At 39.6% G+C, this 16,435-nt stretch overlaps 1 protein-coding gene across 1 annotated transcript in view; it reads left to right on the top strand.

The window, feature by feature from the left end:
- The window catches only part of BUD13 (BUD13 homolog), a 138,026-nt gene that overhangs the window by 15,836 nt on the left and 105,755 nt on the right, over window positions 1-16,435 (top strand). Inside the window, exons 3-4 of the mRNA XM_053691378.1 lie at window positions 6,302-6,386; window positions 6,536-6,587. Of these exons, the coding sequence (XP_053547353.1) occupies window positions 6,302-6,386; window positions 6,536-6,587 (137 nt within the window). The remainder of the gene's footprint in view (window positions 1-6,301; window positions 6,387-6,535; window positions 6,588-16,435) is intronic.

Genomic DNA, 16,435 nt, shown 5'->3' with positions numbered 1-16,435 from the left:
TTTTTCGGAATAAATTTGACTCCCTTGTCCAGAATAGTTTTGCATTCTGGATCAAGAGTCAAAATATCAAGGTTTTTATTTACTATGTTCTTTATTTTACCAAATTGGTTACTAAACTGTGTAATGAATTTTGTATCATCTGAGGAAACTGTCTTGTCCTCCTTTTTCTTTTTTGTTTAAGTAGGAGATCCTCCCTATTCAGACTTCTGTTTTTTGTCATATCCTCTCTTCTCTAACATATTGACAAGATCCAGGGAATGTTTGTCATAACTTTGTATGTCAGTACATATTCTCCTTATTCAACTTAGTTGGCCTTTAGGGATACCTATTTTAGGTGTTTAGAGTGACAAGAATCAGCTCTTAGAATTGTATTACCTGCAATTTTGTTTCTATAAAGTTCTGCTAGTACCTTCCCTTGGTTTCCTTTTAGTTGAATATCGAGATACTCTGTAGAGTGTTTATTTAATTGATGTGTACATTTTAAATTGAGTGAATTATTATTTAAATAATGTACAAATTTATTGGCTTGTTCTTCCGTCCCAAACTATTATTAAATCGTCAATATATCTTAGATATCTTTAATAAAATGTTTATAGATATTTTGTTCACCATAGATATATATTGACTCGTACCACCCCAAGAACAGGTTCGCATATGAGGGGGCAAATTTCGTCCCCATCACCGTTCCACATATCTGTAGGTAGTAGCACGAGTCAAACATAAAAAAATTATGGGTGAGCAAAAATCTAAGTACTTCTAGGATGAAGTCACTCTTTAGTTGAAGATGGTATTTTACTGCTTTGATTCTCAATCCATGGGGAATACATGAATAAAGTGACGACACGTCTATAGTTAGCCAGCTAAAGGATGCTTCCCAGGCTTGATTGTCCATTTTATTTATTACATGTGTCGTATCTTTCACAATGCTGGGAATTGTTTGGATAAATGGCTGAAGTATATTATCCAGCCACTCTCCAAGATGTTCACTCATGGCACCAACTCCTGATACTATTGGACGTCCTGGTGGGGATTCCAAATTTTTGTGTATTTTAGGTACCAACCGAAAGTTGGCTGTAACATGTTGGTCTATGTAGAGATATTCAGATAGTGTTTTTTTTTTTTTTTTTTTTTTTTTTAAAGTATGCCTAAGTGTTCACCCCAGTCTAGCAATTTCTTCATATCTGATTGAAAGATATTTAGTGGATTCCTTGGAAGCTTTTTATATGTGGTTACATCATTCAATTGGTTGACTGCTTCCAGATGGTAGTTATTGGTATTTTGAATTACTATAGATCTTTCATCTACTTATAAGATACTGATCCATATATGTGAAATAAATTGCAGAGTTCTAATCTTTTGTACATGTTATAACCTCTGGTGTTCAAACATTCAGTGTATCATTACATCTTTGTCTATCTTATGCACATTTCCGGCATAATCAGTTCTTGTTTTCTTTTGAACTGCTAACAGACGGCGCTATGCCGATGTTTCTCCTGAGCCTTATGATTTTTCTCTGGCACTGTGGAAATTTGCATAATTGATACAAACGTCAGCTTGTTTGAGGGTGTGTCTCTTTCTCACTATGGCTATTTAATCCTGCCCTAAGACACTCTCATACAATCATGAGTCTGTTCCTTTATGTGACTTTTAATGTATATCGAATACATTTTCTACTATGTTTTAACTTATCGAAGATGTCTTTGTGCATAGTGTACTGCATCAATCTATACTACTAGCGATATAATTGTCCTTTACGAATACACTTGTTTACGCTCCTGGGAGTTTACCTTTTTGTATTCATGGATATATATATATATATATATATATATATATATATATATATATATATATATATATATATATATATATAAAATATTATATTTCGTTCATGTAAATGGCATGAGTCCATGAGCTAGTGACGTATGCGATATACATTCCTACCAGGAGGGGCAAAGTTTCCCAAACCTCAAAAATACACCTCCCACCACACACATACTTCAGTTTTACAAACTTTGCCTCCTATGGAGGTGGTGAAGTAAGTTTTTGTGCTTGATTTTTATGTTTTTTTTTATTGACATTAGTTTGATTGGCGCAAAGTTGCGCTTGTTATGATGCGATTTGTATCATTTCCGGATGTTGTTTGTCGCCAAATTTTTTTCGTTGTGCGTCATACTTTGCGCCAAATATTTTTTTGGTTGTATTACCCCACTTCCTTTATACTCCCTGATCTCTTTATTTTCTAGTGGGCTATGCTGTTTGCTTTTTTGCTTATTTAGCATAAGCATTTTTTCCCATTCCTGAAACTGCTATATGAGGAAATTGGATATTTTGTTTAATGATTTTTTTTTTTCTTTTACATTTTGCAAGATGTCTCAGTATGATCCTGTCTCAGAAGCTACTTTAGAAACCATGCTGCCTGATCACAGTTCTACCAAAGCTAAGTGTATCTGTTGTAAGGAAGCTGAGATTATATCTCCGGCTATATTATGTAACAGTTGTCATGATAAGCTTTTGCATGCCGATAATGTTTCTTTTAGTACTAGTACAACACCTGTTTTTCCTTCAACATCTAATGTACATGATATCCCTGTTGATATGAAAAATTTATATTGTTGATGCAATACAGAAGGCTATGTCTGCTATTCCACCTTCTAATAAACATAAAAAGGTCTTTTTAAAACTTCTCATAAAACTGATGAAATTTGTGATGACCGACAACATACTGAAATATCCTCCTCTGAAGAGGATCTCTCTGCTTCAGAAGATCCTACTTCAGACATTGTAATTAATCTTTTTGTCTTTTTAAGATTGATTATATTTGGTCTTTTTTTGAAAAATGTTGTAAAAAGTATTGGCTACTTTTGGTATTGAGGAGTCTCATCCTCTTGATAACAAAACCAGTAAACGTTTAAATTCTGTTTTTAAACCTTCTGTGATTACTCCTGAGGTTTTTCCTGTTCCAGATGAGGTTTCTGATGTGATTGCTAAGGAATGATCTAAGCCTGGTGCTTCTTTTATTCCTTCTTCTAGGTTTAAGAAGTTATATCGTTTACCAGTGGCTAATTTGGAGTTTTGGGAAAAAGTCCCTAAGGTTGATGGGGCGGTTGATTGGGCTATTTCTACTCTTGCCAAACGTACTACTTTTCCTATGGAAAATAGTACTTCTTTTAAGGATCCTTTAGATAGGAAGATTAAATCTTATCTAAGGAAAGCTTATTTACATTCTGGCTGTATTCTCCGGCCTGCCTTTTTTATGGCTGATGTTGCGGCTGTATCAACATTTTGGTTGGATAGCTTAGCACATCAGGAAACAGATCCTGATTTGTCTAGCATTGTTTGTTTGCTTCAACATTCTAATCATTTTATCTGTGATGCTATTTTTGATATCCTCAACATTAATGTTAAATCTATGTCTTAATCTATTATGGCAAGAAAAGAGTATTATGGCTTAAATCATGGAATGCTGACATGGTATCTAAATCTAGATTACTATCTCTATCTTTCCAGGGTAATAATTTATTTGGTTCTCAGTTGGACTCTATTATTTCCACTATCTCTAGGGTGAAGGGAGTTTTTTTGCCCCAAGATAAAAAGTCTAAGGGTAAATCTAAAGCTTCTAATCGGTTTTGTTCCTTTCGTCAGAATAGAGAACAGAAAACCCCTCCTTCCCCTAAGGACTCTGGCTCCAATTGGAAGCCATCTTCAAATTGGAATAAATCCAAGCCTTATAAGAAGCCAAAGCCATCCCCCAAGACTGCATGATGGTGCGGCCCTCAATCCATCTCAACTGGTGGGGGGCAGATTGAAATTATTTCAAAACATTTGGACAGATTCTGTTCAGAATCAGTGGATTCAGAGCATTGTTTCTCAAGGATATCGAATAGGTTTCAGAATAAGACCTCCTGTGAGAAGATTCTTTCTCTCATGTTCCAACAAATCCTGTGAAAGCTCAGGCTTTTCTGAAGTGTGTTTCAGATCTGGAGCTTTCAGGGGTTATTACACCAGTTCCGCTTCAGGAACAGGGTCTTGGTTTTTATTCATATCTATTCATTGTCCCGAAGAAAGAAAATTCATTCAGACCAGTTTTGGATCTGAAGTTTTTTAATAGTTTTGTAAGGGTCCCAACTTTCAAGATGGTGACTATAAGGACTATTCTGCCTTTTGTTCAGCAAGGTCATTACATGTCCACAATAGACTTACAGGACGCTTATCTTCACATTCCGATTCATCCAGATCACTATTGGTTTCTGAGATTCTCTTTTCTAGACAAGCATTACCAATTTGTCGCTCTTCTATTTGGCCTAGCGACAGCTCCAATAATCTTTTTGAAGGTTACTCGGTGCCCTTTTATCTGTAATCTGAGAGCAGGGTATTGCGGTGTTTCCTTATTTGGACGATATCTTGGTACTGGCTCAATCTTTTAATTTAGCAGAATCTCACACAAATCAACTAGTGTTGTTTATTTAAAGACATGGTTGGAGGATTAATTTAACAAAGAGTTTTTTGATTCCTCAGACAAGGGTCAACTTTTTAGGTTTCCAGATAGATTCAGTGTCCATGACCCTGTCTTTAACAGACAAGAGACAAATGAAATTGTTTTCAGCCTGTCGAAACCTTCAGTCTCGATCATTCCCTTCAGTGGCTATGTGCATGGAAGTTTTAGGTCTCATGACTACAGCATCGGACGCGATCCCCTTTGCTCGTTTTCATATGAGACCTCTGCAGCTTTGCATGTTGACTCAATGGTGCAGGGATTATACTCGGATATCACAATTAATATTCTTAAATCCCAGCATTCTACTCTCTCTGACTTGGTGATTAGACCTTCATTGTATTATTCAAGGGGCCTCTTTTGGTCATCCTTCCTGGACTGTAGTCTTAACAGATGCAAGTCTTTCAGGTTGGGGAGCTGTCTGGGGGTCTATGACAGCACAAGGGGTTTGGAATCCTCTAGAGGCGAGGTTACCAATCCAATCTTAGAACTCCGTGCTATTTTCAGGTCTCTTCAGGCTTGGGATATACATTCCTACCAGGAGGGGCAAAGTTTCCCAAACCTCAAAATGCCTATAAATACATCTCCCACCACACACATACTTCAGTTTAACATAGAAAAACAAAAGGAGATATGACTCTCCATGGTTGTACACATATATAGCACTCTAATTCCCTGAATAGTATAATGGTGGATAGAGTTACAAGTGACAAATGCACTAGATGAGTATTAAAATATAACTTTTATTAGGACTTTAAAAAATGGAAGGACAAAACAATTAAAAACACAGGAATTATCTTAACTCAAATTAGAGGTGCAGGAGGGTTACTAAAAATAAGATTCCTGACTTTTATGCACTGTGTACTCAAAGAATTAGTTAGTCTAGATAATATAGACCCTGGATTGACTGTTGGTCCATAGATCCTAGACTAAATGACAATATATTGGTTGTTGAGACACAGAAAATTATCATGGAGATGTGTGGGAGATGTATTTATAGGCATTTTGAGGTTTGGGAAACTTTGCCCCTCCTGGTAGGAATGTATATCCCATACGTCACTAGCTCATGGACTCTTACCATTATGAAAGAAATTAATCAGGTAAGTTCTTACATAAATTGTGTATGTGTGTGTCTATCTCTAATACTTTAATCTCTATCCAAAATTTCCAGTCCTAACCTACTAGCCAAGCCAAAATGTCACTCGCTACTTCTGATCCAACCTACTATCCACCCCTTCTTTGCATATGTTTAGCCATTGTAAAACACGTTATTGTGCAGTAATTTTTATTTTATACCATAACAAATTAAATAATGTCACTGAGAGAGAGTGTAGAGAGAGTGCTGACAGTCAAAGTAGACCTGGAGATTTTGTTCTAAAAATTATAATTTCTCCCTTCTATCTCTTAATTAATTCTCCACTCTCTCCTCTCTTCAATTTCTCTTTTTATCTTCTCTTTACACTCTTTATTTCCCCTCTCTTATATTTTTTTTTCTTTCTCATATTTTTAGCACATACCCCAAAATATGTGCGTCAGTGCTGCAATAAGATGATTCATTGTGGAAATACAACGTGCTAACTTTGCTACTTACAACAGGCCACCAAGCATTAGACAGTGAGTGAATGTTGATTCAACATTTACTTACCATTTTTCACTCGCCACCATTACATTTCCACTCAATGGCTAGTGGGCGAGTGGGAATTTTGAACTCTATGTATTGTACCTGTGGGTGAAGGATACTCCATACAAGTGCGTCTGTCTGGGGTGTAGGTAGATGAGAAGTTTACTAGCTTATGCTTTTCTGTGTAGGTGGCTGAGTTTGTAGACGAACGCCCTGAGGAGGTGAAGCGCATGGAAGAATTTAAGAACACAAATAAATGGCGAGTGATCCAAGGTAAAGTATAAATCGGCAGCTTTATTTAAACATCTCTGATCATTTTATCTTTTTGTTGTGCCCTGTTCTGGGTGTGAGCTCAGACTGCCCCCCCCTTCTATGTCTCAATTTCTCTGAGCTCCCCCTCACTGAGTTGTTATATGTTACAGATACTGGAGACACATCACCAAGAGGACACCTACCACAGGCCCCCGAAGCACGGTGAGATATTGCACAGAGACTAGATTATGCTCACATTATATACTGTGTGATCTACTGGGTCCTGCTACTGCAATATCCAGGGGACTGATACTGCACAGACTAGGTTATGCTCACATTATGTACTGTGTGATCTACTGGGTCCTGCTAGCTTATATCCAGGGTAATGATACTGCACAGAGACTAGATTATGCTCACATTATATACTGTGTGATCTACTGGGTCCTGCTAGTGCAATATCCAGGGTAATGATACTGCACAGACTAGATTATGCTCACATTATATACTGTGTGATCTACTGGGTCCTGCTACTGCAATATCCAGGGGACTGATACTGCACAGACTAGGTTATGCTCACATTATGTACTGTATGATCTACTGGGTCCTGCTAGCTTATATCCAGGGTAATGATACTGCACAGAGACTAGATTATGCTCACATTATATACTGTGTGATCTACTGGGTCCTGCTAGTGCAATATCCAGGGTAATGATACTGCACAGACTAGATTATGCTCACATTATATACTGTGTGATCTACTGGGTCCTGCTAGCTTATATCCAGGGTAATGATACTGCACAGAGACTAGATTATGCTCACATTATATACTGTGTGATCTACTGGGTCCTGCTAGTGCAATATCCAGGGGACTGATACTGCACAGACTAGGTTATGCTCACATTATGTACTGTGTGATCTACTGGGTCCTGCTAGTGCAATATCCAGGGTAATGATACTGCACAGACTAGATTATGCTCACATTATATACTGTGTGATCTACTGGGTCCTGCTAGTGCAATATCCAGGGTAATGATACTGCACAGAGACTAGATTATGCTCACATTATATACTGTGTGATCTACTGGGTCCTGCTAGTGCAATATCCAGGGGACTGATACTGCACAGACTAGGTTATGCTCACATTATGTACTGTGTGATCTACTGGGTCCTGCTAGCTTATATCCAGGGGACTGATACTGCACAGACTAGGTTATGCTCACATTATATACTGTGTGATCTACTGGGTCCTGCTAGTGCAATATCCAGGGGACTGATACTGCACAGACTAGGTTATGCTCACATTATGTACTGTGTGATCTACTGGGTCCTGCTAGCTTATATCCAGGGTAATGATACTGCACAGAGACTAGATTATGCTCACATTATATACTGTGTGATCTACTGGGTCCTGCTAGTGCAATATCCAGGGTAATGATACTGCACAGACTAGATTATGCTCACATTATATACTGTGTGATCTACTGGGTCCTGCTAGTGCAATATCCAGGGTAATGATACTGCACAGAGACTAGATTATGCTCACATTATATACTGTGTGATCTACTGGGTCCTGCTAGTGCAATATCCAGGGGACTGATACTGCACAGACTAGGTTATGCTCACATTATGTACTGTGTGATCTACTGGGTCCTGCTAGTGCAATATCCAGGGTAATGATACTGCACAGACTAGATTATGCTCACATTATATACTGTGTGATCTACTGGGTCCTGCTAGTGCAATATCCAGGGGACTGATACTGCACAGACTAGGTTATGCTCACATTATGTACTGTGTGATCTACTGGGTCCTGCTAGTGCAATATCCAGGGTAATGATACTGCACAGACTAGATTATGCTCACATTATATACTGTGTGATCTACTGGGTCCTGCTAGTGCAATATCCAGGGTAATGATACTGCAGAGACTAGATTATGCTCACATTATATACTGTGTGATCTACTGGGTCCTGCTAGTGCAATATCCAGGGGACTGATACTGCACAGACTAGGTTATGCTCACATTATGTACTGTGTGATCTACTGGGTCCTGCTAGCTTATATCCAGGGGACTGATACTGCACAGACTAGGTTATGCTCACATTATATACTGTGTGATCTACTGGGTCCTGCTAGTGCAATATCCAGGGGACTGATACTGCACAGACTAGGTTATGCTCACATTATGTACTGTGTGATCTACTGGGTCCTGCTAGCTTATATCCAGGGTAATGATACTGCACAGAGACTAGATTATGCTCACATTATATACTGTGTGATCTACTGGGTCCTGCTAGTGCAATATCCAGGGTAATGATACTGCACAGAGACTAGATTATGATCACATTATTTACTGTGGGAGTAGTGGGTGAGACAATATATTATCCTCAGTGAAGCCCCCAGGATAGAGCGCAGGGCTCTTGGGGTTCTTCTAGGCGAGGACTTACTATATTTGCTTGAATGATGCACCGCATTGCTTCTACCACTCATTACGCTGCTTATTTTGCTTGCTTTACATGCTTGATATCAGCTGAATGACGAATCCCCTTTACCTGCCTAGTACTGCTTGAAATAGAATGCATTTACAACTATTGTGCCATTTGATTTGCTATTGGTTGTCACGAATATATCTGCTACATCTTATTGTATTGGCAAAACTTCTGCACTCACTGGATTTTCAATAATAAAAAGTAACTTTTATTCAAAGTAAAGGATTAAAATCGGTGAATGTCCATTGATTTTAATCCTTTGCTCTGAATAAAAATTACTTTTTATTATTGAAAATCCAGTGAGTGCAGTCTTTACAGGAATCTATATTATTGGAAACTGACTTGCACCCTGGTTGTTGCAAGTTAAGTTGCTTACAAGGAGTACAGAACCTTTTGCAACTGTGTGTGTGTATGCATATATAATCTGAAGCACAGATACATGTGCTAAATACTTGTAATAGATTGAGGTTTAAATATAGCACATCGGACATGTATCAATGTATCACTCAATTGCCTGGTATTTTGGGGATGGACTGACCTTACTTGGCGGGATCAAACTAATATGCTTCAGGTGTGAAAAGCACACTGGTCTAAAAGAGGCTGCTCCTGGGTGGTAAATCGCCATAGAACTAGCTGATGAGCTGTTGTCCATTCCTAGTAGAGCGCTTCTCTCTCCGTGTGTTTAACCCTTTCATGACCGAGTTAAAAAGTCTTCATCGGAACAGCGTTCAGATGTAGACAAATTGAAATCACGCGATCGTGCAAAAGATTGCAAGATTTCATTTATAGGATCGGGTCTGGGGGGCGTCCCTAAGACGCAAGGAAAGCCCTCCAGACCGCGATCAAATCCTGCAAGCCTAGTAGGCTTCAGGACAGCCGCTTGCGATGACGTTGTATTCTGTCATAACGGCTTTAAAGCCCAGTGCCGTTGTGACAGAATACAACGGCATTAAAGGGTTATAAGGAGCTGCAGTGTGGACTATACTTCATCACACTGGATTTTCGGGAATCCTACATATCCTTTCCTGTTTTATGTATATATACAAACTTTTTCATAATTTTTTATGGTGTATGTCATCCCAGTATCGATTTGTTTTTTTACTGTTTTTTTATTGCATATCATTGTGGTGTATTGTTGCATACGCTTATATTACATTGTCACGTTTTGTATGTACGTTTTTCCATATATTTTTATATATATATTTTTATTTATACATCAATTATTCACTTTTTATAGTTGGTGCTTCTCTTTCTTTTTAATGACACGATGAGTCCACGAATCATCTTAATTACTATTGAGAATACCACTCCTGCCCTGCGCGTGCAATTTCTGACCGAGGATTGGATTCTGATTTGCTGATCATTTGAAGAAGAAGTTAGCTACGTAACAGTGGGGGGAGTTCGGCTGTCATATTTACCTGGTATTAGAGAAGTTATTGACGATGATTAGTACAAGAAGCAAGTAGGCAAGGCAAAAGGGCTATGCTGCATGCGGATCTTCGTTTTTTATTTTTCAATATTGCATAATGTTACCGCAAGTGTTGACTGTCCCTTTTTAAATATCACCTCCCTTCCCTCCCAACCCAGTCATTCTCTTTGCCTACGTTAAGTGCAAGGAGGTGGTAAATTAGGTGTTAGAAAAAGATCTTTAATCAAGAGCTTATTATTTTTAAGGTAGTACAGGATTGTGCTGCTTTGTCCTGGGGTGTAGCCGTAGTCCATATCAGTCTCTTCAGTAGAGCAGTGGTGGCTTTAGAGAGATGGGAACTTGTGGGACATAATTCTCACTGTGCCTCCCATACTGATGCTGCCCTTACACTGAAAAACTGAGGGATCTTACTCAGTCTTATTTCTTTTGTCACAGGTCCATGGGAGGAAGAGGACCTCTTAAACCTGGGAGCTGCCTTACTGTCGGGCAGATGAGGAGGTAAGTGCTGACTTATCTGGGGGTCAAGGACTCAGAAAAAGTTAGGTACTTGATTTCAACAAGGGACAATAAAGAGACTCATGGGATATGGGACACTTTATTTATGGCACAAAGCTCCTACGATGTCAGGAGGTATATGTGGACAGGCACTGGGGCTTGATGTAGATGTCATAGGCTTATGGTGGTTCTCATCTCCCAATTTTAATAATATGCAAGACCGGGAGATGACAGGATTTGGCGACACCCACGATGGGCGGTACTAGGGGAAAGCATTACGCTCCTTTTCTTACTTCCTCTTCCTGATAGTCGTAAGAAGAAGCTTGTTAAAATTTTATGCTGCGCATCTAGTCGGAAAAAGAACCGCTTGTTAGCATATTCATCTCCGCATCCCTTGGGAGTTGGATGCGTGCCAACTAGCGACTGCAGAGTTCCGGTTCTGTTAGTGGGAACGGCTCCTGTTTAAGCAGTGAGGGTCGATTTCTTCTGACAGGTATGCACCTCAACAAAGTACTGCTGAGGTGTAGAGGTGATCTGCAGGGCTATTTTGTATTTCTGTATTTACATACGCTAAAAAGGAAAAAAGTTAGTTTTTTTAAATTTAAAGAGGCAGTAACGTTTTTTTGTTCAGTTCTAAAATTGCTTAGAAATTCTTTATTTGTGAACAGTTGTGAGTTAAGATAGACCAAGAGTCCTTGCAAGCTGTCACTTGTTCTTTATGCTTTGATGCCAATGTGGAACCATCAATCCCTTTCTTTTCCTCAAGTATTGAGAGGACTTTAAGTTATAGGGATAGACTTTTTGCTGAGCCGTCATTTTCAAAGGATGCTGTTCAGGAGTCTGATAATGCTAAATATATGCCACAGCTTTCTCCTCAAGCATCCCAAATTTTACCGCCCTCACATGCAGTGCCCTGCGCTTCCTCTTTAACTCCGGCTGGGGTTACTTTACAAGACATCGCTTCTCTTATGTCTTCTGCAGTTTCAGATGCGTTGTCCGCTTTCCCAATGTTGCAGGGAAAGCATAAGAGGAAAATCAGACATTCAGTAGGCGAGGTTACTGACGCAGTTCTTGCTATTGCAGATGCCTCCTCCCAGAAGCCTGAGGAGGAGGATACCGTAGTAGCATCTGAAGGTGAAATTTCAGATTCTGACAGATACTGACTGATACTGAAGTGGTATCTTTCAGGTTTAAGCTAGAACACCTCCGTCTACTACTTAAGGAGGTTTTAGCTACATTGGACAACAATGGCTCCACGGTCATTATTAATCCTAAGAAATCCAGTAAACTTAAAGGGACTGTCTAGGCCAAAATAAACTTTCATGATTCAGATAGAGCATGTAATTTTAAACAATTTTCCAATTTACTTTTATCACTAATTTTGCTTTGTTCTCTTGGTGGTATTAGTTGAAAGCTTAACCTAGGAGGTTCATATGCTAACTTCTTAGAATTTTTCACCACTAGAGGGTGTTAGTTCATGTGTGTTATATAGATAACACTGTGCACGTGAAGTTATCTGGGAGCAGGCACTGATTGGCTAAACTGCAAGTCTGTCAAAAACTGAAATAAAGGGGCAGTTTGCAGAGTTTTAGATACAAGATAATCACAGAGGTTAAAAGTATATTAATATAACTGTGTTGGTTATGCAAAACTGGGGAATGGGTAATAAAGGGATTATCTGTCTTTTAAAATAATACAAATTCTGGTGTAGACTGTCCCTTTAACAAATATTTCGAGGTCCCTTCCATCCCCTATATTTAAAAAGATGTTCCCCTTAGCCGACTCTGTCAAGGAGGCTTGGCAAACAGTCTCCAAGGTGGAAGGAGCGGTTTCCACTCTGTCTAAGAGAACTACTATACCCATAGAGGATAGTTTGTGCTTTTAAAGATCCTATGGACAAAAAAATTAGAGGGGTTACTCAAAATGATGAATGTACACCAAGGTTTACAGTGACAACCAGTTGTGTGCATTGCTACCATCACCAGTGCGGCAACATATTGGTTTGATGCGTTGTCCAATGCTATTAGGATAGGATAGGTTAAAAGCTCTTAAATTGGCTAATTCCTTTATTACAGATGCTTCCCTTCAAGTTATCAAGCTGGGAGCAAAGATTTCAGGTTTCTCTGTTCTAGCTCGCAGAGCCTTATGGTTAAAGCCTTGGTCTGCGGATGTATCCTCTATGTCTAAGCTTTTAGCGATTCCTTACAAGGGGAAGACCTTGTTTGGACCAGGCTTGACGGAAATAATTTCTGATATTACGGGAGGTAAGGGTCATCTTATCCCGCAGGATAAGAGAAAAAAACAGAAGGGACGTCAGAGTAATTTTCGTTCCTTTCAAAATTTCAAGGGAAATTCTTCCTCTTCCGCTTCCAAGCAGGAACAGTCTAAACCATCATGGAGACCCAATCAGTCTTGGAATAAGGGGAAACAATCCAAGAAGTCTGCTATTGAATCAAAGACAGCATGAAGGGTCTGCCCCCAATCTGGGAAAGATTATCTGTAGACCAGACAAAGAGAGGCGTTCTTACACTGTGTAAGAGACCTCTCCGACCTGGGAGTGATAGTTCCTGTTCCGATTCAGGAACAGGGTCTGGGATTTTATTCCAATCTGTTCATGGTTCCCAAAAAAGAGGGAACCTTCAGGCCTATATTAGATCTCAAGAGTCTAAACAAATTCCTCAGAGTACCATCTTTCAAGATGAAAACTATTCCTTCCATTCTCCCTTTGGTCCAAGAGTGTCAATTTATGACAACTATGGATTTAAAGGACGCATACTTGCATGTTCCCATTCACAGGGATCATCACAAGTTTCTAAGGTTTGCCTTTCTAGACAAACGCTTCTAATTCGTGGCTCTTCCCTTCGGTCTTGCCACAGATCCCAGAATTTTTTCAAAGGTTCTGGGATCGCTGTTGGCGGTGCTTCGGTTATGGGGCATTGCAGTTGCGCCCTATCTGGACGACATACTAGTCCAGGCACCATCCTTACAACAAGCAAGATCCCACACGGAAATGTTGTTATCCTTCCTGCGATCTCACGGATGGAAGGTAAATCTGGAATAGAGTTCCTTAGTTCCAAATACAAGGGTAAATTTCTTGGGAACCATTATAGATTCCCTATCAATGAAGACTTTTTTGACAGAAGTCAGGAAATCAAAGATTTTCGATACTTGTCTAGCTCTTCAGTCCACTCCTCGGCCATCAGTGGCTCAGTGCATGGAGGTAATCGGGCTGATGTTATCGGCAATGGACATCATCCCGTTTGCTCGGTTCCATCTCAGACCTCTGCAGTTAAACATGCTCAGGCAATGGAACGGAGATTATGCAGATTTGTCTCCTCGATTACTTCTGGAGCAGGAGACAAGGGATTCTCTTCAATGGTGGTTGTCTCGGGATCATCTCTCCCAGGGAACCTGCTTTCGCAGACCATCTTGGGTGATTGTGACAACAGACGCCAGCCTTCTAGGATGGTGGAGCAGTCTGGGGCTCCCTAAAGGCTCAGGGAATTTGGACTCAGAGTCTGTTCTACCTATAAACATTCTGGAATTGAGATCGATCTTCAATGCTCTTCTGGCCTGGCCCCAGTTAGCCTCAGTCCAGTTTATCAGGTTCCAGTCGGACAACTGGGAGGCGGACTTCCTGAGCAGGCAGACCTTTCATCTGGGGAAGTGGGAACTCCATCTGGAAATGTTTTCCAGACTGATTCTCGAATGGGGTCAGCCGGAATTGGATTTCATGGCATCTTGGCAGAATGCCAAGTTTCCGAGGTATGAGTCGAGGTCCAGGGACCCTCAGGCTGTGCTGATAGACTCCCTGGTGGTACCTTGGCCCTTCAGTCTAGCATACCTATTTTCTCCGTTTGCTCTTCTTCCTCAGGTTATTGCTCGAATCAAGCAGGAGATGGCCTCGGTGATCCTCATTGCACCGGCTTGGCCTCGCAGGATTTGGTACGCAGATCTGGTGGACATGTCATCACTGCCACCTTGGAGACTTCCGTTGAGGAAGGATCTTCTAATTCAAGGGCCCTTCCTTCATCCAAATCTAGTTTCTCTGAAGCGGACTGCTTGGAGATTGAACGCTTAATTACTTTCATGTAATTGGCAAAAGTCCATGAGCTAGTGACGTATGGGATATACAATCCTACCAGGAGGGACAAAGTTTCCCAAACCTCAAAATTCCTATAAATACACCCCTCCCCACACCCACAATTCAGTTTTACAAACTTTGCCTCCTATGGAGGTGGTGAAGTAAGTTTGTGCTAAGATTTCTACGTTGATATGCGCTTCTCAGCATTTTTGAAGCCCGTTTCCTCTGAGTACAGTAAATATCAGAGGGATGTGAAGGGAATATCACCTATTGAATGCAATGGGTTTCCTCACGGGGATCTATTTAATAGGTTCTCTGTTATCGGTCATAGAGATTCATCGCCTTCCTCCCTTTTCAGATTGACTATATACTTTCATATTCCATTACCTCTACTGATAACTGTTTCAGTACTGGGTTGGCTATCTGTTATATGTGGATGGGTGTCTTTTGGTAAGTATGTTTTCATTACTTGAGACACTCTCAGCTATGGTTTGGCACTTTATGTATTTATATAAAGTTCTAAATATATGTATTGTACTTATATTTGCCATGATTAAGGTTTCAGTATACTTCCTTTTGCAGACTGTCAGTTTCATATCTGGGAAATGCATTTTTTAGAAATGTATTTCTTACCTGGGGTGTAGTCTTTTTTTTTCAATTGACTGCCATTTTTCAAATTTGCGGGCAGAATTAGGCTTGCGAGGGTGCAAAATGCTAAAGTTTATTGCGTCATTCTTGGTGCGATATTTTTTTGGCACAAAGTTACGTTCGTTGACGCAAATTCGTAATTTCCGCCATCTTAGTTGACACCGGGTCCTTTCACAAGGTTGCGTCATCTATGACGCGAGTGTCGTTTTTTTGGTGCCAAAAATTATTTTTCTGTTTTTTTGTGCGTCATACTTGGCGCCAAGTATTTTCATTATTTAAGACCTCATTCCGTTTTGCCTCTTGCCTTTTTCTATGTCAGAGGGCTATTCTGTTTGCATTTTTCCCATTCCTGAAACTGCCATATAAGGAAATTGATAATTTTGCTTTATATGTTCTTTTTTTTTCTCTTACATTTGCAAGGTCTCAATCTGATCCTGTCTCAGAATTCACTGTTGGATCCCTGCTGCCTAATAACAGTTCTACCAAGGCTAAGTGCATTTGTTGTAAACTTGTGGTGATTATACTTCCAGCTGTGGTTTGTAATAGTTGTCATGATAAACTTTTACATGCATAAAATGTATCCATCAGTAGTAGTTCATTACCTGTTGCTGTTCCCTCAACATCTAATGCACAAGATATACCCGTAAATTTAATATAATTTATTTCTGATTCTATTGAGAAGGCTTTGTCTGCCATTCCGCCTTCTAAAAAACGTAAAAGGTCTTTTAAAACTTCTCATAAGGTTGATGAAATTTCAAATGACCAGCAACGTACTGAATTATCTTTCTCTGATGAGGATCTATCTGATTCAGAAGATCCTGCCTCAGATATTGACACTGACAAATCCTCTTATTTAAATTGGAGTATATTCGTTCTTTGTTAAAAGAAATGTTGATTACATTGGATATGGAGGAAACTAGTCCTC

Source organism: Bombina bombina, chromosome 8 (assembly GCF_027579735.1).
Source record: "Bombina bombina isolate aBomBom1 chromosome 8, aBomBom1.pri, whole genome shotgun sequence".
In the NCBI taxonomy this organism is placed as follows: domain Eukaryota; kingdom Metazoa; phylum Chordata; class Amphibia; order Anura; family Bombinatoridae; genus Bombina; species Bombina bombina.
Note: the sequence above shows the minus strand (reverse complement) of the source record. Positions and strands in the feature narration are given on the sequence as shown.